The following is a 26,388-nucleotide window of genomic DNA, read 5'->3' on the forward strand; positions in this document are numbered from 1 at the left end:
AATATACCTAAGAACAGAGCTGTTGCTCTCAAGGAGACAGGGAAATACCACATCCTTTGCCAAAAAAGTAGTAATATGCATTAATCATATAGTCTTGATTGGTCTTAGTTCTCATTGGACTTCATTCTCCCATTAAGCACATTCAGATCCATTTTGGTTTGAAGTTTGTCACAGTGTGAACACTTTCAAACTTGGTTGAATTTAAGCTTATGATCAGCAATATGGTGGGAAGTATTGTCAATCCTTTTGAAAGGTGCATTGTATATATAACATGTTGATAAGCTGAAAGCTGAAGGCAAATGCTTCCTCAAAGAAGGGATCAACTTGGTATTCATGGTCAAGATTTTTATTTGGATTATTTTGTTTGGCAAACAGCTCTTCTTTCATGTGATAAGAAAATTTAGAATTCTCATTTTGCAAATTTATTGACTCAGGAATCTGTATATATTGGAGCACACATATACACACAGAAAAAAAAACTCAACAAAGGACCAACTTATTGGTAAATTCAGTTTTAATAATCATTCCAGACTTTGAAATGGAGAAGGGTTTTTACATGATGGATTTGAATATATAAAAGTAAAAGGCAAAAATAAATTTCCAGGCAAGAGAAGGCCATAATTTTTGTTGTCTACCAGTGGCAATGTCTCATGTAAGAGTTATGAGGCCATCTGGACATTTCTTCAAATTAGGAGCTGTCTTCTTTGCTGGATATACCTGTTTGTTGCTTACATTGTTCTATGGTCAAAGACTCGTTCAAATTTCTTGTTCTAGAAACTTCAAAAAATAGGCTTTCATTTTCCTGATATCATTTAAAAAATTCAGAAATTGTTTTGTTATTATTTTATTTCTTAAGTTTCAGGTAGGATTGCACCAGTTGATCCTTAAGACTATTTACTTCATGTATCAGGCAGCTAAATGGTGAAGTGGGTGGAGTGCTGGGCTTGGAATCAAGAAGACTCATCCTCATGAGTTCAAATCTGGCCTTAAGGTATTTAGTAGGTGTGTGATTCTGGGCAAATCACTTAACCCTGTTTGCCTTCATTTTCTCAATTATAAAGTGAGTTGAGGAAGGAACTGGCAAACTATTGTAATAACAAAACACTTTATAGATCAACTGTTCAGTCTTCTGGATTGTGGAGGGATATTCTCCTTCTAAAGCCTGCCCTTCCTAGAGAAAGCCGGGGAGAGACCCTGCCTCAATCATACTCCTAGTGGGGGTGACACTGATCCAACATGGATAGCCTTCATGCTCAGTTTGTATCCATGCAAAGTCAAGGACCGCTAGGAATCTCCCGTCTTGATGTAGCAAATCCATAGGAGGACATGAACAAGAATCACACGGGATAGCTGAATGTGAATGGACTGTAATCTGCCTTCTCAGAGAGAATATTCACATTGATGAGAGATGTCTGGAGTATGGCAAAGACCATCTGTGAGACTCATAATGGAAATAGCCAAACTTGTTTGTGATGTTGCTATTTTCAAATGACTAGCAGTTCTGCTATAAATGCCATGTCACTCCCCCGTTATGTAACTCTCCATTAGAAAAGTGCCCGATCTAGGGGAGTTTTCCCCAACATGTCCATGGTAAAGCCCATGTATGGCAGGTCATGTTAAAGTCACATTGGGTCATAATGCCCCATGAAGTCCTGGAATGAAGACAGGAAAAACAATGGCAGACTTGGATACTAGAAACACTTCCTCATCAAAAGGTATAGTGCAGTGAAGTCACCATGGTAACCTATTACTGTTTTACCACAATATGAATGAGCAATCCCTGCAATTCCTTAGCCGTTCATCTAGCCTTTATACTACTTCTTTCAGGTCTTTCTAGAAATCTGGGATGGGAAGAGAGTTAGAGACCAAAATGGAGGTATTAGAGTCAGGATCCCATGATCTCTGATGAAAGTATCTGAAAGAACAAAGAAGGGCTCAGAAGGGCTGTCATAATGCAGCCATGGATGGCTTTATGACACAGTGACCTCATTGCATTGCTCTTTAGAGTGCCTAGGATTACAAATGCCTCTATCACACACTCTGGCACACAGAACTGTTCCTACAGATGCACCCACCCCAGCAGAATAAAACCCAGACGGAAAGTCACTTCAATGACTAGGCCCCCTGAGGCTACAATGTCTATCCATAAAGGTCCCACTCTCTTGTCTCATGTGACAACCCCCACAGCATGATGGGCCAGTCTAGAAAATAGGCCAGAAATTCTGGTTAGGGTTCTCCTTCCTTTATTTCTTATCTATAGGTATTTACAGCATTGAGATACAAGGGTGTCTTTGTTAGAATTACTGCCTTCCCTTACAAACCAACTGCCCTGACTTCTAAACTGTGAGAAAAAACAAAATTGTGTTGTCTTTCTTGAAAAATTTTAAGTTTAGTTTTTGAGTCTTTGTTTACTAATTATAAGATAAATGTAAAGCACTGGAGAAGAAACTCTTCCTTTTGTAGGTTCCTTGTAATGTAGGAGCTTCTTGGAAAATATTCATAGTTTTGATCTTTAATAATTTTGGTTCTTCAAGTTTTAGGGCAAATATGAAATAGGAGAATTATATATATGCCATCTGATAACATGAGGTAATCAATGTTAACAACATAAGTCATTTATAAAGATTAAGTTACTATGTTTATTTGAAATAACAACATTAATCTATTTTTATCCCAGGACACTAACTCTTTTTGTTTGAATCCCACTGTTAGGTTTAAACAGTAGAAAGAAGCAGTAATTATTCAGGTAATTATCTAGTATAGAAGCTGAATTTTATATGAAATCTCCAGCCAGTTGTGCTTCAGCAGAATTCTATCTTGCTGGGTTTAAATCTTGTTATATTCCAAATAATTCAGTGGCACAAAGATTTCTGGGCCATTAATTTTCAAACTGTAATTCTGTAGTTGGAAAAAATAGCCCTTCAAATTAAACCCTGACTTACCTAAAGATGATATTGGTTATGGGGAGGCCACTGAAACCCAGATTTAAAACTTAAAGCCCCAGAACATACCAATATCTACCTCATGTCCACATACCATGCACAATGCCCTAATACAAAGCTCACTCTAAGCTTACTTCTTCAGGAATCTGACTCCATACTCACTCTAAAACTACTGGGCATCCATATCTGGATATACCCCAAAATCACTCCCATTGTCTCAAAACCATGCTATATTATCCCTTATCATCTCATCACTTATAACTCATCTTAATACACTTACTTCATAATGTTCAATCACTGACCACATAATTCACTCTCTAAGCTGAGGAAACCTGTTCTCCATATACTCTAGACTCTATTCTAATTATGCTTAATCACAAATACAAGGGGTCAGATTTCCCACTGCTATACCACTAATGTACATATGGCCATGCTTGAGATGCAAGAAGACAAAACATTCAACAAACCTCTGTGTACCAGAGGTATGATTTATGCCTAAGGAGGGAAGTATTTGCTTAACAAAGGGGTTTGTCAGTGGGTTTTGTTTTGTTTTGTTTTGGGGGGGAAGAGGTATTCCACCCAAAGTTTAAATGGAAGAGATTCCCTATTATATCACTCCACTGAAACTATCTCCAAAATTACTGATGATCTCGTAATTAATTGCCTGAATCACAAAGAGCTGAGGCAAATTCAGATAATCACCATTTTGGGTAGTGACTGTACCCATAGATGTATGTGGCATTGAGTTACTCGGAGAAAAGATTAAATTATGTGACTATGAATCAGGAGAGTGGGGGAGGGTATGCTTTGCTGTGGAGCCCCAGAAATGGCTCTGGATTTGAGAGAGAAAATGAATAACTGGGAGCTGGAAGACAGAAGGATATCTTTAAAGTTAGGGGGCTTGAAACTTGATTATATGAGAGCATGGAATAAGACAGTGCTGGCTAATAAGTGCCTCAAGCCTTGAGCTTGGTGTAGTTCTGGACCCAGTATTATCCCATACATATCCTTTTCTCCAGGGAGTATAGAAGAAAAAAACCTGTCAGATATTCCACAACAAAATTGTTTTGTCCCATTATTGTATCTGAATGGTAGGTAGTCCATTTGGAATTGGTAGTGAGCTGTGTGGATGCTGACTCAGTGAGTAGCTAGGGAGCATTCACAGGACCTAGATCAAAACCTGAGTTCAAAATCCAGCCTCAGATACTTATCAGCAGCAGCATCTTGGGCCAATCACTTAACCATTGTCTGCTTCAATTGGCCCTTAAAGTGGGGATAATAATACCTACTTCCCAGGGTTGTTAGAAGTCTCAAGGTGAAAGCTACTTTGCAAGCACTATAACAAATGGCATTATTAAAGAGCACAGACTTCAAGCAACTGATTCCAAGTAATGTTCTTCCCATCCCCCTGCCTAAGGTTATTTTTTGCTCTAAAATGCTATATAACTGTTTCATTTTAGATAGTATAGACAGCCACATTAGTTTGGTAAATGGATTTTTATGAAATATTCTTTATACAACATGACAGAATAATAGACAACAAAAATATATTGAACTCAACACCCATATAACTGTAACAAACTTTTGACTTTAATTTCCTAAAATGAATGTGCACTTACATCTCCTATTACCACTAAATATTTTAGTTATGTGATTTTGCTAAACTAATTTCTCTGTTCATCTAAGGGCATGTTTCATTTTTAATCCCAAAAATGTTCCCAGATAAAGAATGAAGCTGAGAAAGACATAGTGTAATTTCCAGAAAGCATGTATGGGGAAAATAGTTTTGAGGGAATGAATTTGTTCAAAAGGCTGCAATTTTCAAAAAATTGCTTTTTTTTTTTTAAACAGAGTAACATTATAACGTAATAAATATTTTAAAATTGTAATATTATACAGATGGGAAGATGTAGATAAACACAAAGTGGTCCAGGACAAGCCTATCACTAGGGTGTCATAGTGTCTCTTTAAGAAGTGACTACTTGTGTGACCTACATCAAAAGGGCTTTGGTAGGCTCAAGTGACATGACTGCAAATGAGCTTTCTAGAGATAAAACACTATGTGAGTGAAAGCTAAGACTACTTTGAAAAATGATTTTACCTTGCGCTGCTTTCATTGCAGTGGCAAGGATTATGGATTGCAAAAACTGTCACACACAGTTGACATGTTTAGTTTTGCTGAACTGCTTTTAAAATCTTTGTTAAGGGGCAGCTAGGTGGCGCAGTGGATGGAGCACCAGCCCTGAATTCAGGAGGACCCAAGTTCAAATCTGGTCTCAGACACTTAACACTTCCTAGCTGTGTGACCTGGGCAAGTCACTTAACCCCAGCCTCGGAAAAGGAAAAAAAAAAAAAAAAAAAAAAGAAAGAAAAAAAAGAAAATCTTTGTTACAAGGCAGCTTCACTGGATAAAAAAGAGGGAAGGGATGTATTGAAGAATAAGCTGATATAAAAAGTATAGATTTAAAATTTTTTAAGAAACTGAATATTAATACAAAGTCACAAACTAACATAATGTGAACTAAATGAGTTCAGTTCAACTCCTTCATAAATCTTCTCAGGGAATATTTAAGATTTCAAAATCTCAAATTACTAATGCCACCATAGTATTAAATAGCTTAACAGGAATAAACATTTTGCCAGATTTTCCTATCAAATGGATCAAACCATCTATCATAAACTTTCAGGAATGCTTCATTAGATTATATTAAGTGGTTTGTGCAAGTGTTTGCAGAATTTTCCCCCCCTGCTTTGTCAGAGCAAAACACCTGTTCTTTTGGAATCCCAAAGGTTCCCCAACCCTTGCTCTATCATCTGGACACCAGAACATTCTGCTGTAGGGTTCTACTCTTGGCTCTACCTGCGGCCAGCACAAACAAACCACTTCCACCATTCTCAGTCTCAATATCTTCATTTGTGACAAAAGACAATCAAAGGAGGTGACTTTTTTTTTTTTTTAACCTACTCTGCATTTAGTTTGCTAAACTACAGTGATTTTGCCTTAAAAAGCAATAAGCAAAATCTAAGTGGCAGGATGAAGGGCTCACTTCCCTCTACTATAAATAGATAAGATTAGAGTCCTTCATTCGACAGATGAGGAAACTGTAAACCAGAGAAATTATATGACTTCATCAAAACTATCCAGCTAATGAGTAACAGAGGCAGTATATGAATGTAGATCCTTTGACTTCATTGAATGCTCTTGTACCAAACTATACCAAATTCTCAGATAAATGTCTTCTAGTATATAAGGGAAAAACTGTGTTCAGCATATATAACTTTAAATTAAATTAAATTTAAAAGAATGTTTTCAGTAGTGAGTTGTGATACTGAATTTCTTCTTAACCATTATTCATTTTATTGTTCATTGAAGAAAAACAAGACATTTAAATAAAATATTCCAGAAAAGGATACTATGATTTACAATTCAAGTGTAAAGCGTCATAATTTTCCATTGTGTTTTGCCAGTGTATACTACATCACTGATCAATCCATAATTACTCTGAGAGTAGAATAACACAGCATGGTGGTCTTCATAAATATTTCTTGTGTTCAGTTCTGCTTTTTCACATTCAACATAATGTTTGACAATCATTAAAAATATATAATTCTATTATTCCTTACATAAAGCAAATACAAAGCAGTGAAACATACAAATTAAACATAAATTTAACATTTATGAAAAAGAGCCAACTTTTACACTGAAGACATGCTGGAAAAAACCTAGCAGTTAATTTTAAATATTTGTCACTCTTCATTCTGTACACAAATAGGATATATTATAAAAGAAGATAATAGGACTGCAGACAAGATACTTTTTTTTTTTAAACAGGGTACAAATTTCAGAATGAATAAAATCACAATTGACTTTATCCCTGACATAAATCAAGTGTCTCACATAAGAAATAAACTTCCTCCCTAAACATCACAAGCATACAAATTTTCATTTAATACTGTCTGTGAATTTCCATTTATACATATAAATTGTCCAAAAATGCAGATATTCACATCACGAAACACAACCTTGTCCTTTAAATCACAATTCTGCTGTTGTGTTTAATCTATTGGTTCCTTAGATAAGTTCACAAACATTTATTAAAAACAGAGAATGTACTTCCTATAGATCAAGTGAAGCTTTATTAAGATGGTAGTTAATGGTTTTGGGGGGATAGAGAAGGAGAAGAAGTTTTCAATGCAAGTATATTCAGAAGATTTGCTGTTCAAATAATATTTTTTCAAAACCAGTTGGAGGAATATGATAAAAGTCACTGAATTGACAATCCAAAATTGCACTGTCATCAACTAAAAGAAAGAAACAGATATTAAATTAGAACAGATTATCTTTATAGCTTAAGGATAATGTAGTATAATTGACTATGAAACAATCATTTCCTAAGATGATAATTTTAATAGGAAACAAAAGATACAAAAGCTGTTTTGATTTTTCAATTATATTTTTAGGAATAAATCTTTAGGAATACATAGGAGAACCACAAAACTTTTGCACATATTAATCTTTGAATCTATGATATCAAATAAACTTAATTTCTTAAAAGATTTTAAACCTTTTAGTTTTTTTATATCACCATCATTTTCCAAAATATAAACTTACTTTCAAAAAGCAGATTTCAACTGTATTAGGGTCGTAGCCAATGACGACTAAAAAATAAAGGTACTACTTTATGAATTATAGCTGAATGAGTCTTATGTTCTAACATCTATGGTAATGAATAGACAAGAATTGAATAAAGGTGAATCAGGAAAAGTGACATAAAAGGTGGGCAGGAAGCATTGACAGTACATTCAACCACATAAAAAGGCATGTGATTTGCTAACAGGAAAACTTGCCTTCAAAATAAATTAGAAATGAATGTACTGCAGAGTCATTTGCACACTAGTGGAGTTCTAAGCCTCCAATATATTTCCTACTCCTTTCCTTGTGATATCTTCCTACACTTCTATCAATTCCACAGACAAAATGAAGAAAGTAAATTTCAGGAACATACATGATTTATGCCACATCTACTCAGAATGAGATACCAGTGGTAAAAATTGATGTAAAATATACACACACACATAGAACTTGTAAACATTCACTTGCAAACCATAAATGTTTATAAAATTTAGAGGGTATTTCTCTTTAAAAACTGAAATAATTCATAAGTATTTTAAAAAATTATACTATTATGCAAATTAGTCACAAGTAATAGCTATATCATGTCTACTGAGTTGGAATGGTACAAAAGGACTTCATATATTGTCCACTTGTCACTGTCACACATTCAAGTCTAGTTGGAGAAACTGAGAAAGTTTAATTTCAAAAGTAAAATTCTGAGTTCTACTATAGAAAGTAGCTAGGATGAAGCAATTAAAATATTTTTTCTTTGAACAGAAATGCCCATTTCAATTTAAGTGAATGCCACATAAAGAAAAGTAGCATGTGAAGTTGCCAGAGAGATGGCCTTAGAGTTAGGCAGACCTGACTGATGTATACTGACTGGGTGGCTAAGTGAATGGAGTTCTACACCTAGAGTCGGAAAAACATGAATTCAAATCCAGCCTCAGATACTCATTATCTGTATGATCCTGGGCAAGTCACTTAATCCCTGTTTGCCTTAATCCACTGAATAAGGAAATGGGGAACATTCCAGGATTTTTGCCAAGAAAATCTCATGTTCATATATGTGCCAAAATGTTTGTGGCAGCTCTATTTGTTGTAGCTAGAAACTGGAAGATGAATGGATGTCCATCAGTTGGAGAATGGTTGGGTAAATTGTGGTATATGAAGGTTATGGAATATTATTGCTCGGTAAGAAATGATCAGCAGGAGGAATATAGAGAGGCCTGGAGAGACTTAAATCAACTGATGCTGAGTGAAATGAGCAGAACCAGAAGATCACTGTACACTTCAACAACAATACTGTATGAGGATATATTCTGATGGTAATGGAAATCTTCAACATAAAGAAGATCCAACTCACTTCCAGTTGATCAATGATGGACAGAGGTAGCTACACCCAGAGAAGAAACACTGGGAGGGGAATGTAAATTGTTAGCACTAATATCTGTCTGCCCAGGTTACATGTACCTTCGGATTCTAATGTTTATTGTGCAACAAGAAAATGATATTCACACACATGTATTGTACTTAGACTATATTGTAACACATGTAAAATGTATGGTATTGCCTGTCGTCGGGGGGAGGGAATAAGGGAGGGGGGGTAATTTGGAAAAATGAATACAAGGGATAATATTATAAAACATATATATATATATATATATATATATATATATATATATATATATATAATAAAAAAAATTTAAAAAAAAAAAAAAAAAATCTCATGTTCAGCAAGATATAGGGGTCATGAAGGATTGGTCATGACTGAACAACCCAGAAATATACAGGGAATTGTCCCTGCCCCCAAGGAATTTGTATTCTAACGAAGAAACAAAGTGTCCTTAAAAAGACACACATATATTACATACAGAACCAATAGAGGGGAAGGCACCAATATACGGGACCAGGAAAGGCCTCCTGAGGAAAATGATAAAGTTTGAGGGAGAGCAGATATTCTAAGGGACAGAAATGAGAAGGGAGAGGTAGGCAAATATGGAGGGCAGGGCAATGCAAAAGCACAGAGGAGGGGAGGAGTACTGTTTGAGAAGCAGAAAGCACAGTAACCTGGTTAGACTAAAAGAGTGAATGGCTTCCTACTTTTAAAATCAAATATAAAACTTTGCAAAGAGGCCCTCTATTCCCCCTTCAGCCATTCAATGACTCTAACTTCCTTGCTTTCTTCACACAAGACATTTTGTCTCCTAAGGGGGAGCACTTCTCTGGCTGTTCCCCATGCCTAGAAATCTTCCCTCATCATTTCCTGGCTTCCCTGACTTCCTTAAGTCCTGGATAAAATCCTACTTTCTTACAGGAAGCTGTTCCTGATCCCTGTCAAACTTAGATCACTCCCTCTGAGATGATTTCCATTTATTCTTTTTAGAGCTTGCTCACTCATACACATTTTCTCTTTAGGTTCTCCTTAGACCAACGAAATTATCAGTTTAGCGCCTCCATTCCAAAAAAAAAAAAAAAAAAGAATATCATAAAATTTCACCTCAAAAACTCTAATTTCATTGGCGCTATACCTCTAAAACCTTTGCATCTTAATAAATATAAATGCCTTCATGGATTTCTGTGGTCAAAAAAAGCCATCACTTTGGACTAGACATTTGGTGATGAGTCTTTTGGAACAGCAGTTCACACCCCATCTAGTCTGTCCTGGACCTTCCAGATTGGTAAAACTCTTTAAGGCTTATACTCTTCTCACATAACTGCTAATGACATAAGGTCATCCTCCCCATGATGAAGCCTTTTGTCTGGGATAAAGGAGAATCAAATAATTATACATACATCTTTATCCCAACACAGTCAATCTAAGAGGCAGAATTCAGAACAAGAAAAACTGTATTCATTGTGATTTCTTATAAAATTAATTCTAAACAATACTAGATCTGATTTACCAGGTTAAAAATTCTGAGTATTAAATCACTTTCCTATTATAGAAGCATATAGAACTCCTGGATTACTTTTATGTTTGTCTGAAACACAAGAAATGTATTTCACAGAAAATCTTTATTGGTGAAAAAAAGATCAATGATAAGCTTAGCTATTGAGTAAAGTACAAATATTCATTGTTCTGACCATATTATCAAACATTTATAGGTCACTATGTTTACTTCTGGTGACCTTGTCAATAAATTCATATAATTAAAATTGATAATTTGAGAGGCACTGCTCCAAAAATCTCTGAAAATTTTTTTTATGGCTCTAACCTAACAAACTCAAAGGAATAGAAATATATAACTACTCTTTTGGGAATTAACAAACAATATGCCACAAAAGCAAAAAAAAAAAAAAAATGGTATAGGTGATTTAAATTAATCCCATATAAAATGAAGATATATATATGTATAAAATCAATTCTTAATTATCCAAGATAACAAGGGAAAACATTAATAGAGAAAAAAAATTAAGCACATAATCTACTTGAGACTTTATTCATCTGAGAAATCAAGAATCCAGAAACAAAAAAGCTGGAAAAACAATCAAAGGAAGAGTTCAAAGTTGTTAATTCTAACATTTTTCTTATTTCCTTTGATATAGGGTTTTCTTGAGTTACACATCAGTCAGCAATAATGCACTGGTGAAAAAGGAATTCAATACAAAAAGAGGGGAATCCTTATCTGAGGGAACAGGAGCTGGATATGTAACTAAACAATTTATAAAAAAAAAACTAGTACATAGATCGGTCATCTGGAGTTGACTATATATGTAAAAGCTGCATGTATCCTTAGCTGGGCCACAACAGTTTGTGAAATATTATAAACAAAAGAGGCAGAATCACCTCAATTCCAAAACATATCTGTATCATTGATTTTTCCTTGATAATATTTTGTGTGCTAGCCTCAAATTCCACAGTTCTAATCCTGTTCCTTACCACTACACATCTGGACTATTTGCCTATATCCAAATCATCCCTTTAAATATCACTAAAGATTTCTCTAAAGATTACTTACACATTACTCTCTTTCTGAATACCCTTATCTGTGGCATTTACACCAACTATTACCTCAAATTAAAAAATTCTTTATGAGCTTATATCGTCTAACAACTGGAAACTTCTGATTTCTCTAAGTTGTCAACAATTTGCCCAGCTGCAAATAAGTAAACAAACTGTGCTCTAGACATGCTTCACTCCATTCTCCCCAAACTCTCATCTGTGCTTTTCCATCTGGGAGTGTGCATGGAGATTCTGTAGGTTTTCTCAGTTATGACTGCCTTTCTGTAATTCCCCAGCTTGTCACACATGGTAAACTGCAGAGAATGAATACTCAAATCATTATCTGTCATTGTGGTCATTTTGGATTTAAACAAAAAACAGGATTTGAACTCTGAATTTCTAAAAGGCTATTTTTCTCCTTACTCTCACATTAGAGGCAAATAGGCTAACAAGAGCAAAATTGATTCAAATTTGTTTTTAACATGTTTGGAAAATGTACAAATTAGAAAAATTACAAAAGAAAAAAAATTCAAGCTCATCTAAGCTTCTACATGTCATGATTTATTTTCATTTCTATGTGTAGAAGCTTCTTGAAAATATCAATGATCTTAAAAAAAAAAAAAAAAAAAACAGTAAAAAAAACTTTGTTCTATAGGTTAACAATGAAGGAAAAAATTATGCCAGAAACAAGAATTTTCCTACTTTTGTAATACTGAATAAGGACTTAAAAAATACTGATTCATCTAGAATCTGGAAAAAGGACCTCAGAGGCCACTGAGGTTAAGTATAATGCCAAACACTAAAGACCAGCTAGAAAATGACAGCAATGGTCCAGAGGAGCACTGATAAGGTCCAAACTAAGGTTCAGGCAATGACAGAAAAAAGTGAGGAGGGAGCAAGAGACACCAAAGAAATGAATGCCATGATGCAGGCTATCTCAGTAGAAAAATCATGACTGGGGCAGTGGATAGAGCACTAGCCCTAAAGTCAGGAGGACCTGAGTTCACATCTGATCTCAGACATTTAACACTTCCTAGCTGTGTGACCCTGGGCAAGTCACTTAATCCCAATTGCCTCAGGGAAAAAAAAAATCATGATTATTAGTGAGTGAAAAATACTAGGAGTTTCTGAGCCTGAGAACCAAGAAAATGTCTTGTCATTGTCACTTAAATAATATTACCCATCATTAATCATTATTGTGATTAATAATTAATTATTATGTGGCTAAAATAAACCATTAAACTTTCATTTCCACTGTTTCATTTGATCCTCAAAAAAGTCCTATGAGGCAAGTGGGGGGGAGGGGAGATATCACTATTTTACAAAAAGGACAACTCTTGGTGACTTGTCCAAGGTTATTCAGCTAGTTGTGGCAGAACAGGAAGTGAACCCTGGACTCAATCTAGGCCATGCATTTTACAAACAGCACATGGAAGACATGTGATGTACTTTTGCTGAAAAACTTCCAATCTTTAAAATTAAGTCAACCTCATATTAGCTTTTTTCATCTTCACTGTTATACCTTATTTTTCATAAGTGGCCATTAAAAAAAAGTACTTGAAATCAGGCCAACAGGTTCAAAACAGCTTCCACCTTCTGAGATAACAAACAGAATGCAAAAAATGAATGATGTGAAGCTGATATGCTCACTGAAATTGGTTCATAGGAAAGGCTCGCATCCAGAAAGGGGAAAGAACAGTACTGTTTTCAGAGCTGATACAGCCCTGATGGCCCCATCTAAAGAGATAAGAAGCAATTTTATTTGAGCTAATGATGACAGACAAGTTAAATGCAGAATTAGAGAAAGACAAAACTAGAGAGGACTTTAAATATCATTAAATGGAACTCCTTCATTTCACATCAGAAAATGAAGGCCCAAAGAAATCCAATGACTTGTTCAAGGTCAACAGACCAGAACCCAAGTTTCCTGCTCTTATACGTCAGCTCCTACCAATTAACTACCCTCTGTCACCACAGGTGGTAAAATAATGAAAGAAACAAAACACCCAAGTTTTAGAGTTTATTCACAGCATACTCTATTGTTTCCTTAATAGGAAGGCCCACTATGAAAATTGACTTAGCTTTCAAAACTAAGCAAAGAATTATGGATTCAAGATGATAGTCATAATGACTCTTTGCAACCCTAAGAAATGGCCCTCAATGCTGAAACAAACAACTTACTGCTAAGACCCAGTATTCTCTGTCAATAGCACCAAAGCACATGTGAGACACCAAAGGGAATTGTGAGAAGAGAAAGAATGAAGACCATGGTAGTTTTCTTTCATTACTTTAACCGTCTAATGTTCACTTAACCTGAAATCCCTGTTTCTAAAACCTTTTAGAATCACTTTATATTTTAAGTTGCATTAGGTACAGTGCCTCCAATTTCATGATAATCTAAATTGATGCTGTTTTATTAATGATTAATTTATTAATGATTAATATTTAATAATCATTATTCAATATTAATAATTAATTTATTAATGATTAATGATGTTAGAACTTTTTTTCTAGAACAGGACTCCATTCCAAGTGCTGAATGGAAAGGATGAGAAAGAGGCAAAGAGGCAGCTTTCCTAGTTGGTGTATTAAAAATTCCTGAGGCTCATATCCAAATAGTCTACCTGTATCATCCATCAATAATACAGAAAAAGGATAGATGGGACACTATAATATTTAAACTGTAGAAGAGAAGCCATTTCAAGAGGAATGAAGATGCCTAGGAAGTTGATTTCTGAAAACTCATTAATAAATCATTTCAATGAGCTCTGGACAGCACATTTTTGAAAGGACCAACTGCAAGCTAGAATGAGGAGACTGACAAGAATATATCTATCTGGTACCTTGCTAATGTAATAAAATGGTTTTAAATTGAAAAAGATATAAGGAGAAAACTAGGTCTAAGAGAAGAGATATGATGAAGAAAGAAGAATAACTGGGACACCTAGAAAATTTTAAGAGATAAAGAATCCCAGTTAAAGAATTGGCCTTAACAAGTTTCACTGAAATTCAATGGAATGAAACCCATGATTGAACTATATAGGCCTTTTAAGTAAATACACCTTATTAAAAAAAAAAAAAAAAAATGGGGGGAGGGAGCAGGAAAAAAAGGCAGGGGTATTTTATATTTGGAATGTATATTAAGTATATACTGAAGGATATTAAACTAAACCTAGGAACCGGAAGAGGAAATTTGGTGGAGATCATTTAAGTGAAGCTCAATGAAGAAACAGAAGCAAATTTGTCTTCACAGTATTCTACAGACTACCAGGACAAAAAGGAGAAATAAATTAACTGTTCAGGAAACAGATCACATGCCTGACAAGAGGCATGATATGATAGTGATTGGGGGGGAAGGGAGGGCGGTTTTCAACTATTCAGACATCTGCTGGAGCTATCTCTACTAAAAGTGTTTTTGTTGATATGCTTAAAGCAGAGGAAGCAACAAAAGATAATCTAACTCTGGATTCCCTAGAATGACAGGGAAAGGTAGGGCAAAATGTTGGAGGGGATGTGGGAAAACAGGGACACTGATACATTGCTGGTGGAGTTGTGAAAGAATCCAACCATTCTGGAGAGCAATTTGGAACTATGCTCAAAAAGTTATCAAACTGTGCATACCCTTTGACCCAGCAGTGTTGATACTGGATTTGTATCCCAAAGATATCTTAAAGAAGGGAAAGGGACTTGTATGTGCAAGAATGTTTGTGGCAGCCCTCTTTGTGGTGGCCAGAAACTGGAAACTACGTGGATGCCCATCAATTGGAGAATGGCTGAATAAATTTGATATATGAATATTATGGAATATTATTGTTCTGTAAAAAATGACCAACAGGATGATTTCAGAAAGGCCTGGAGAGACTTACATGAACTGATGCTGAGTGAAATGAGCAGGACCAGGAGATTGTTGTATACTTCAACAACAATACTATATGATGATCAATTCTGATAAATATGGCCATTTTCAACAATGAGATGAACCAAATCAGTTCCAACAGAGCAGTAATGAACTGAACCAGTTACACCCAGCAAAAGAACACTAGGAGATGATTATGAACCACTACAAAGAATTTCCAAAACCTCTAATTTTGTCTGCCTGCATTTTGGATTTCCTTCATAGGCTAATTGTACACTATTTCAAAGTCCGATTCTTTTTGTATAGAAAAACAACTGTTTGGTCATGTATACATATATTGTATTTAATTTATACTCTTAACATATTTAACATGTACTGGTCAACCTGCCATCTGGGGGGCGGGGGGGGAAGGAGGGCAAAATTAGAATAAAAGATTTGGCAATTATCAAAGTTGTAAAATTGCCCATGCACATATCTGGTAAATAAAAACTATTAAAATAAAATAAAATTTTAAAAATGGTAATCTGACTCTGGATCTAATTCTCACCAAAATAAGAGAAACTGGATGGCTCTCTAGGCTAGAAAAGGGGAAATGATACAAGGGGAAACTTAGGCAAAGGGGAAACAAAAGATATTAATTTTAGAAAAAGGAAGTGATTTCTAGTTGGTGAATAATAGGAACTTTGAAAGTAAGCTTTCCATCCTAACTCAACATTTTGGGAAAATGGATTGCATAGGTTCAGAGGAAGAACAAAGACACTAAATGGACTAAAATTCTACCAGAGCAATTAGTATTGGAAGGATGGGAAATTCTCAAGAATGAAACTTTGAAGACACAATATAAAATAATTCTGAGGAAAAATGGAAGCTGTCTGAAGACATAAATATGCATGTAAAGGAAACATCAACCAAATCATATTTTTAGAGGGTGTATATATCAGATAGAAGCTAAAGCTATCTAAGCTAAGAATGGCATGGTTCTGTAAAAATAGTGTCAGGGAAATGCCGAAGCTTGGAATGAAGTGAACCTGGCAAGGAAAGTTTTTAAGCTATAATGAGATAAAAAGGAACACCACAGAAGGGACAAGCCTGAATCTTGGTGTGCTGATAACAAGAGAGAAAAGGAGAAAAGACAAAATTGTTCAATTCCTTCTTTCCCTGATGTTTCCAGAGGTGGCAGCCAGAATTGCTGAGTTAATGGCAGATGGAAGACTAGAAAGAAATGGGCATATTTCACTTGGAGAAGAAAAGGCTGGGATACATCCAAAATAGCTGTCCTCAAATATTTAAAGTTTATCACATGGTAGAGAAATTTGCAATTTTCCTGTGTGGTGTTCTCAGAGGGCAATTCTAGGAAATGCATGGAAATTTCAAAGAGGCAAAGTTAGGCTTCAGGTCTACCAATTTCCTAATAATTAGAGTTGTCCAAAATTAAAATGGGCTGCCTTGGGAAGTGGCAAGTTGCCTCTCATTGGATGTCTTCAAAGACTGAACTTGTTTAATGATACTGGGGATTCCTTTTATGAGTAAAGGATCAATTATAGGAATTTGGGAATATTTGAAAGCCTGCTTTAAAAAAAAAAAAGAGAGAGAGAGAGAGAGAGAGAGAGAGAGAGAGAGAGAGAGAGAGAGAGGAATTTAAATGTTTAAAATCAATATAGGATGCCTTAGCAACAATGTGCACCTGAAGCTGGATTTTTGAAGCTAAAGCTGTTTGACCCCTTATTAGTGGTGAGGATCATGCTTCAGGAAAAGGGTTATGATTCTAAAGCAAAAATACCCTTATAGTATCCTTAGATGCCTTTTTTCTTAACTTCTCTCTCCCTCCCCCAGTGTAGGTGAGAAGAGGGAGAGGAAAAAGGAGTAGGAAGGGGTGAGGATGAATAAGGGGAAAAAGAAAAGGGAAAGATGAGAAAAGGAGAGGCAAAGGGAAAGGAAAAAATAGAAGAATTCTTTACTCTGAGCACACTCTGAGGTCAATGGAGTGCTGATAATGTTCCTGCATACATGAAGTTTAGATAAATAAGAAAGCCACATGCAATACAGGGATAATCATACTTGCAGAAACAGTGTATTCTATCTCCTAAATTCATTATTGCCTGCTGGCTCATGGTCTGCAATGAACCAAGAATCCAACAAGCCTCAGCAAAAAAACCAATCTCCCTTTACTGTCAAATACAAAATAACCAATGTAACCCAACATTCAATTTCTTAATTTCTTCAAGAAGGACTGGCAAACTATTCCAGTATCTTTTAATAAGAAAACTCCAAATGGGGTCACAAAGAGCATGTGACATTCATATGATGAAAATGACTGAAAAATAACAACAAAAAAGCTAAATGAAAATTTAAGATTCTTAGCTTACCATATACAACAGGATACACTGTCCCTCGTATCCCTGATGCTGGACAGTGCATATTCTTTCCATTTAAATAAACATTTAATTCTACATGGTCATATGTAATACCCTAGGGAACAAAGTAGAAAACGTTAGTCTTTTAATACACAATAAAAATTTATAATATATATATATATATATATATATATATATATATATATATTATATTATATAATATAAGTATATTCTTTACAAATAAGCTGAAAATGATAGGAAGTATATTCCCATCATCATGAAAAAATGCATCTTCCAGAAAACACATTAGATCCTTTGTTGGAAGAAGAAATAAAATACAAAAAACTAGGTAAGAATCACATGACCAGAAAGTCTATCACTAATGCTTTCATTAAGGATTTAAAAGTATGAGAAGAATAAACTTAACTACTTGAATAAAACAATTTGGTTACATTACAATTGGTTAAAAACATATAACTATCCACAGTTTAAATTGAAGCAAAGGAGCTATATAATATGAATTTTTAGCACTTTCTACTCTTAAAAATTACATATAAATTATAAACAAGTAGAGGGATCTTTTTAATTCAAGAGCCAGGGGAAATAGGAGCTAAAAATTCAACTACATACACTTTCTGCCTGTGTAGCCCTAAGCAAATCACTGACACAATTTTTTTATCTATAAAATTTAGTTGATAATAACTGTATAGTTTTCTTCATAAGGTTATCATTAAGAAAGTACTCTGTAAAGTTTAAAAGCTCACATAAAAATGAATTAAAATCATAAACATAGGATCACAGTTTTTTAACGGAAAGGAACCCTAGAGCCATGTAGCCCAAAATTTTATGGATAAGGAAACTGAGGCCAAGAGAGCTGCCCAGAGTCATAGAGGTCAGGGATATCAGACCTGGGATTCTAACATCTTTTGAACTTAGTATTAGTTTCAAAAAGGTAAGATATATGTGGGAACATTCCAAAAAGAGAAAATCAGGAATAGCCTAGAAAATGAAAGGAAAAAGTTAAATTTTATCTTAAATCTTGTTTCTAGAAAAACATAATCATGGGAATTAAAAAGTATTTTCTTCTAAGTAAATTCATTTCAAATGATGCACATAAAAAGAATGTTTTTGGTGACTACTTGATAAATGTAGATATAAGTATATTTGTGAGAAAACATCTTAGATTTTTTCAAAATTCTCATGCTTCCTTTAAATGTTTATTAAAAGTTGTATTTTTATTAGCATGAATTACTTGTATTTGGAAAAGGGCACTAGGCCTTTTAAAAGAAAAGTAGTATGGTCCTCTTTAAAAGCAAGTCATTTATCTTCTCCAGAGAAAAGAGCTAACTGATAAAGGATGAACTCCTTTCAGAACACAAGTACCAGATGGGACTCAGGGCAGAAATGGAAATCTGCATGGCAAACAAAGAGAATGAACATTCCTCTTTGGGACCTCCTGGCCTTTCTCTCCAAATTATACAATGGCAGTTGTCTTGTTGGACTGCCTAAGGGCAAGTCTATGGAGAGCACCTTTCAGCACCAGAAGCTGATGCTATGGTCCTACCCTCCTTCAGCCTAATCTAGGCTATATAACCCGGCCTGGCACTACCCCCCCCCCCCCCGCCAAAATTTGCTTTTGAAATATAAGTTCAAGTGCAGGAACTCAAAGTACAGTAAAAAGAAGTATTGTTATTCAAATCTTAAGAGTAATCACTGACTGCTTAGGGGAAAATGTACTTACTTGTATCTCAGTACTATCCAAAATTGTATTAAATTTTACTTTGTGATAGAACTTATTTAAATGTAAATTTAATTAGTAGTAGTGCCTAGGGAAATCCAGTGACATTTAATGTTTTTTTAGTAGAGAATTCTACTTTTATATAAAAAGCATAATTGAATAGAAAATTACCATAAGAAGGTTAGCTGTTTAGAATGAAGTTATAACAAAACCATCATTGCCCACATGGTGGCAGCACGGCCTAACTGTAAGCAGAGTCTGGCGGGCAAGCCTCACAAACCCAAATTTATAATGTGAGAACAAACATCACACCACCAAGGGAAAAAAAGGATAAGGATGTGAGAAACATATTTCTGAGTCTAAGCCAATTCTTTCTTTAAATTATTATTATTTTTCAATTAACAAGCTTTTATTTACTACCTCTCACTTCCCCCATGTAAAAATAAAACCTATTTCTCTAAACCCAAGTTCTCTGTCTATAAGCATTGATTATGAAATCTGACAAAAAACAGCTCCACTCCATATGGATTAATCACCATCTCCATAGAAATCTTTAGTGAAATTTTCACATAAATACACATTATAAATAAAAAATTTCCAAACTGAAATTGAATAGAGTTTAAACTCTTGAAAAACTATACATAAGTATCAGATTGCTTGCTGTCTTGGGAGAATGGGGGAAGAGAGGGAGAAAAATTTGGAACACAAGGTTTTGCAAAGGTGAATGCTGAAAACTATCTCTGCATGTATTTAGGAAAATAAAATACTATTAAAAAAAAAAAAAAGACAGAAAACAATGAGCCTAAGGAATTTTACCTTGAATGCCTACAGTAAAGTTAAGGATTGAATACTAGAGAAATAAATTTATGAAATGTATTTGGACAGATTCAGAATGCTCAGTTTTCTTATACTTTATGCATAACAAAGTATATAAGCTAAAACATCCTCCACATATGAAAATGTTTTTCTGGCCCTGCTATCCATTCTACTTTTCTTATGCTACTGTTGGCAATTTGGTAAAATTTGTTCTAAACTATTACAAACGTTTAGACTATGAAGATGAAGTTACCATAACATGGAAGGATAACAAGTAACAAATGTTTTCCTCTTCTAATTCCGTGACCCTTCAGACACTTCATCTTCATTGGTTCTACTTTACCCAACTGGCACAAAAGCTCAAGGTCTGATTTGATCATGTTGACTGGCTCCCTAATGGCTGGTTAAACCTGGCAATCTGTGATGTCAGTCAGCACAACTTCAGAATCTGACTTTCATGGCAAGGGAGGAAAGACAGGAGGGCAAGACCACGTTAAAGATGAGGTTCAATGAGTCAACAAAGAAAAACATTTGTTACTTATTATCCTTTCTTATGTTTTAACTTCATCTTTGTAGTCTAAACAGGTTGACAGTATCCATTTAACTTCAAGATTGTCTCCTAAAAAATAACCAATTGAGAAAGGATGTTCCATGCTGCAGACATCTGGCAATGATTTAAATAAATGAAACCCAAACACAGAACCAATTACTATATAACATTTAAATGGGGAAACTGGGGAAAGTAGATGGTTAAACCTTCCATCTCTTGAATTTTTTTTTTCCATTAAAAAAGAATCTCAACAAGACTACAAGGCTTAAAAACAGCTTTTAATTAACTGCAAAATGCATCTACTCTAAACAGGTTTCCATACTTTATTCTTTTTTGATACTTTCTTAGATTTACTATAACTGTTTATGTACTATACCCTGTTTACTAAATGTTTCTATCAAGCTAATGTTTATGACTTTAGTAAAGCACAAAATACAAGGGTGGTCTTCAATCTTTCCTGAATACAGGTGTCCCTATTCTAGGAAGTCTGCTCCTAATTGTACCAAACTATCAAACAATCTATGCCAAGTATTAATAAGAAATAGTTGTAAAACAAAGAAAACGGTAACAATGGTAAATAGTTTGGATTTATAGTTACAACACACCAGCTGCAAACATAGTCATGTCAAATCTTTACACAATTCTGAAAATTTGATAAAGGCCATTTTAATCTTATAAGACCAATTTCTCTGGCAAACTAGTATGATTCTCTAAAAGATACTAATTAAGCAAATTAAATTAAAAAACACAGATGCATATTAAGCAAAATCATATGTTTTTCTTAAACAAGTTCTCAGTCTCAGAAGTACTTATGGTGACACCCTAAGACAAATCAGCAACTTTGGTAAAATATTATGGCAGGGTTCTGTTCCTTTCCTTCAAGAATGATAGAGAGAGAACGTTGTTGAATATGTCAGAACCTGCCACTGATCTTCCCCAAGAGGGAGCAGTTTGTGCCAATGACCCTTAGTCAGGACCAGCGAGGCACCAGGGGGCTTAGCATGGTAACAGCAAACAGTACAGTTACTATTTTTGGCATTGTTCCATAGGTTGCTAAGCCCTGTCACAGAACACTGGCATTCAAATATAATCTTCTCAGACAAAAATATCAGCTATTGTAAAAGTAATCTAAATATGGTATTCTGAAAACAAATTTCATAAGGAAACTCACCACTACATCTCCCTCCTGTGGAAGACTGTTTGCTGGCAATCTATTCTTTTCCTCATTGTTATGGTAGAGGGCTCCATCATTCCTCATCACAAGGCTATGCACATCTCGGCCAAGTGGAATCTGATTCAAATTAACTTTTTGAGTTGCAACTCCAATGCCCCAGATCCCTAAGAACATAATATTGGAAACAACTCAATGAAATGAATAGTAAAGATAGGAAAATGGGTCATTCAGGTATGCTCATTTTGAAGAAAATAACATTTTGAAAAACTAAGCCTTATATATCACTAAATCTCAAGTATCAATAAACCTATTTGCTTATATATATAAAAAGGATCCTTGTATTATAGGAAATATAATACATATAATAAATATAAAACATTGAAGACAACAGTTTCAATCTTTCAGTTTAAAATAATTTTGTAGACTTCCATGATAATACCTACAACCTATACTACATATAATGTTAAAGCTTTGTATAAAGATCAAAATGATGATGTTAACTTTTTATAGTAGTGAAGAACAGGAAACAATGGATGACCAAGGAATGAGAAATGGTTAAAAAGTTTTGTAGCATGTAATTATGATAGAATAATATTGAACTGCAAGAAATTATGAAAACCACAAAGAAGCATGGAGAGATTTATATTAAGTGAATAAAGACAGCAGGGAAACAATGTATACAATGACTCAATGAATATAATATAATTGCAAAGACTAACAAAATATTTAAAATAAGTGTTGTGAATTTATAATGACCAAGAAGCTTAACTCTAAAGAATGTATCTGTCTTCTTTTTTTTTTGTAAAGACAAGGGAACTATGAATGTCAAAGACTACATGTACAATGTAGACAATTTTGCTCAACTTTTTTTTCCCTTTTCTTCTTTTTTTAAAGCAGGGATAGCTTTCTGGAATATAGTAAGAGATGCCCTGGGAAATGAAGCAATTGTAAAAACAAACTATCACTGAGAATTTAAGTTAAAACAAAAGATACAGATTTGAAAACTCTTCAAGAATTCTGAAGGCTGCACCAAGCTCCATGGCTAGCAAATTCAGAACCAATGGTCTAGCAAATATAAAAAAACCAAATACTTAGACCAGCCAAAAAAACCTCCCAACAACCTGGAATTGTTTCAATTGAGCTCTGCTCCTCTGATCCTTAGCTCCCCTGTGTCTCAGCTTTTTTCTTTTTTATATTAAATATATGTTAAATACATGTATACATATCCATACAGTTATTTTGCTGCACAAGAAGAATTGGATTTTGAAATAATGTACAATTAACCTGTTTCTGAAAGAAATAAAAAATGCAGGCAGACAAAAATAGAGAGATTGGAAATGCTATGTAGTGGATCACACTCATTTCCCAGAATTCTTTCACTGGGTGTAATTGGTTCTAGTCATCATTGAACAAATAGAATTGATTTGGTTCATCTCATTGTTGAAGAGAATCACATTCATCAGAATTGATCATCATATAGTATTATTGTTGAAGTATATAATAATCTCCTGGTCCTGCTCATTTCACTCAGCATTAGTTCAAATAAGTCTCTCTAGGCTTTTCTGAAATCATTCTGCTGATCATTTCTTACAGAACAATAATATTCCATAACATTCACATACCACAGTGTATTCAGCCATTCTCCAATTGATGGGCATCCACTTAGTTTCCAGTTCTGCCACAAACATTTTTGCACATACAGGTCCTTTTCTCTTATTTAATATCTCCTTGGGATATAAGAAAGTTGTAACACTGCTGGATCAAATGGTATGCATAGTTTGATAACTTTTTGAGCACAGTTCCAATCACTCTCCAAAATGGTTGGATGTATTCACAATTCCACCAACAATGCATCAGTGTCCCAGTTTTCATACATCCCCTCCAATATTCAGCATTATCTTTTCCTGTCATCCTAGCCAATCTGACAGGTGTGTGCTGGTATCTCAGAGTTGTCTTAATTTGCATTTCCCTGATTAATAATGACTTGGAGCATCTTTTCATATGGCTATAAATAGTTTCAATTTCTTCATCTGAAAATTGTCTGTTCGTATCCTTCGTGTGTCTCAGCTTTTACTGAATACAGTAACAGATGATATTGCCACCCATCAATATTACCTCACCTCTGAAATGTAACCCTAAAGCTTTACTACATCAAATAGCTGAATTCTTGAACACTAAGTGCAAGCTCTCTTTAACAAGATGTACTAAATTGGCAAGGGCTAGCAAAAGATCCTCTGTTTACAATCTATAAATCAATCTCAATTTGGAGAGGCCTGACAGGCCAGGGGATTGGAGACAATATTTTTACAGCTATAGCAATCCACAAAGAGTATCTCCTGCAATGTTGTGGGCAGTTACACTTGTGTCAAGGCAGAGCATTCAGGGAACTAAAACCAAATGCTTAGAATATTGAAATGAAGTATTAATATACTGGGAAGAAAATGAAAGATAAAGTTTATATGGCATGGAATTGTACCTAATATGCTGAATGTAACGGAGCTTAAAACTATCTCATCAGTTATATCTGAATACATATTGAATGTCTTCAAAATATGTCTTGGCTTCAATCAATAAAAGGCATTTTGAAGCTAGATGGAGTAAAGGGAGAGACTAGCCTAAGCTCTCCCAGATTTCCTAAACAACTTTATAATGATAGCTCAAAACAAATTTAGTGTGGCAGAACCAACAAAAGAAAAACATAAAACAATTTTTCCTGATAAAGACAACTTCGAAAGTCAGCAGGAAAAGTCTTCTTGATGCGGTTTGAATGGTCTCAATTCCTGGTGGTCAAGAGGTTAGTGGCCATAAGAGAGTTGTTAAGAATCCCCTTTAAATCGGCTGCAGGATTAGAGTGAAAGAATTCACTCATTCCTGAATTATTAGTTGCAAAATGAAAGTTTATTGTTGAATAGAAATCAGTTTACCAAGGGACTGACTTCTATAGTGGCATATCTATTGGAAAATGGAGTTTTGTTACTGAGAATGCTATCTCAGTGGGCAGAAGGATCCTGGCAGTTGAGAGTGACAGAGATCTCAAGCTACCCAGGGGTATCTGCAAAGATCTTGGTTGAGGGAAGCTATTCCACTGGATAGCTCTGTGGGGGCTGGGACAGCCCGAGCTGGTCAGACCAGATGGGGGCTGGGACAGCCCAGATCTCCTATTGGAATTAACAACACACTTCAAAGAGGTGCTTTTTGACCAGGATTTCTAATTGAATCCTGGAAAGATAACTTGTCTGGGGAGGATCTGCCTTCCCCAGGAGGGGCTGAGAATCTGAAAGGGATCACAGATCAAAAGGAAATAAAGTTTCTTAAAGGGACCACAACCTACTTCAAAAACAACTACATGCAAAGCCTCAAAGAAAAATGTGAATTGGTCATGGATCCAAAAAAAGAATTTCTGAAAGAAAAAAAAGATTCCAAATATCAAATAAAAGAGACAGAAGAAAAACTAGGAAAAGAAATAAAAGTGATGCAAACAAATTAGTCTGGAGGACCTCAGTTAAAATCTAGCTTCAGGTACTTAACACTTTCTGGTTGTATGACCCTGGGCAAGTCACTTAACCTCAACTGCTTGGGGGAGGAGGGAGAAGGGGAGGGAGAATTGGACAAACAGAAAAGGAGATACTAAAGCTCAATGAAGAAAACAATTCCTTAAAAATTAGAATCGGGCAACTAGAAACTAGTGACTCCAAGAAGCCACCAAAAAACAATAAAACAAAATGAAAAATAGAAGAAAATGTGAACTCTTCTATTGAAAAAACAAATGATCTGAAAAATAGACTGAGGAGAAAATTTAAGAATTATCAGACTATCTGAAAGTCATGATCAAAAAAGTACCCAGATACCTTTTAAGAAACCATCAAGGAGGGGCAGCTAGGTAGTGCAGTGGATATAGCACCAGCCCTGAAGTCAGGAGGACCTGAGTTCAAATGTGGCCTCGGACACTTAACACTTCCTAGCTGGGTGATTCTAGGCAAGTCATTTAACTCCAATTGCCCCAGAAAAAAAAAAAAAAAAAATCCAGGAAAACCGAATTGATATGCTGGAACCAGAGAGTAAAATAGAATTGGGAAAAAAAAACAAAAAAAAAACAAAAACCCACCAATCACCTCCTGAAAGAGATCTCAAAAGGAAAATTCACATAAACATTATAGCCAATTCCAAATTTCCAAGGTCAGGGGAAAAATACTGCAAGTGGCCAGATAGAAATAATTCAAATATTGTGGAACCACAGTCAGGATAACACAAGATTTAGCTGCTCCTACATTAAAGGATCAGAAAGCTTAGTATATGATATTCTGGAAGACAAAAAAGCAAGGATTACAATCAAGTATCATCTACCCTGTAAAAGCTTAAAATGTTTACAATTCTATTATGGGAACATGATACTTGTA

The 26,388-nt window shown here is 34.9% G+C and overlaps 1 protein-coding gene across 3 annotated transcripts in view; it reads right to left on the bottom strand.

Moving 5' to 3' along the window:
• SPRYD7 (SPRY domain containing 7) overlaps positions 1-26,388 on the bottom strand; it is a 53,988-nt gene that overhangs the window by 21,351 nt on the left and 6,249 nt on the right. The window contains exons 3-5 of one of the 3 annotated variants that reach the window (XM_074304772.1): positions 21,989-22,155; positions 17,726-17,828; positions 6,277-7,244 (exon numbers count right to left, since the gene is read on the bottom strand). In XM_074304772.1, coding sequence (XP_074160873.1) covers positions 7,147-7,244; positions 17,726-17,828; positions 21,989-22,155 — 368 coding nt within the window. In that variant the 3' untranslated portion in view covers positions 6,277-7,146. Of the gene's footprint in view, positions 1-6,276; positions 7,284-17,674; positions 17,829-21,988; positions 22,156-26,388 lie in introns of those variants that run through there. The other 2 variants (XM_074304773.1, XR_012488447.1) reach the window with 2 other exon arrangements.

Source organism: Sminthopsis crassicaudata, chromosome 3 (genome assembly GCF_048593235.1).
Source record: "Sminthopsis crassicaudata isolate SCR6 chromosome 3, ASM4859323v1, whole genome shotgun sequence".
NCBI lineage: Eukaryota > Metazoa > Chordata > Mammalia > Dasyuromorphia > Dasyuridae > Sminthopsis > Sminthopsis crassicaudata.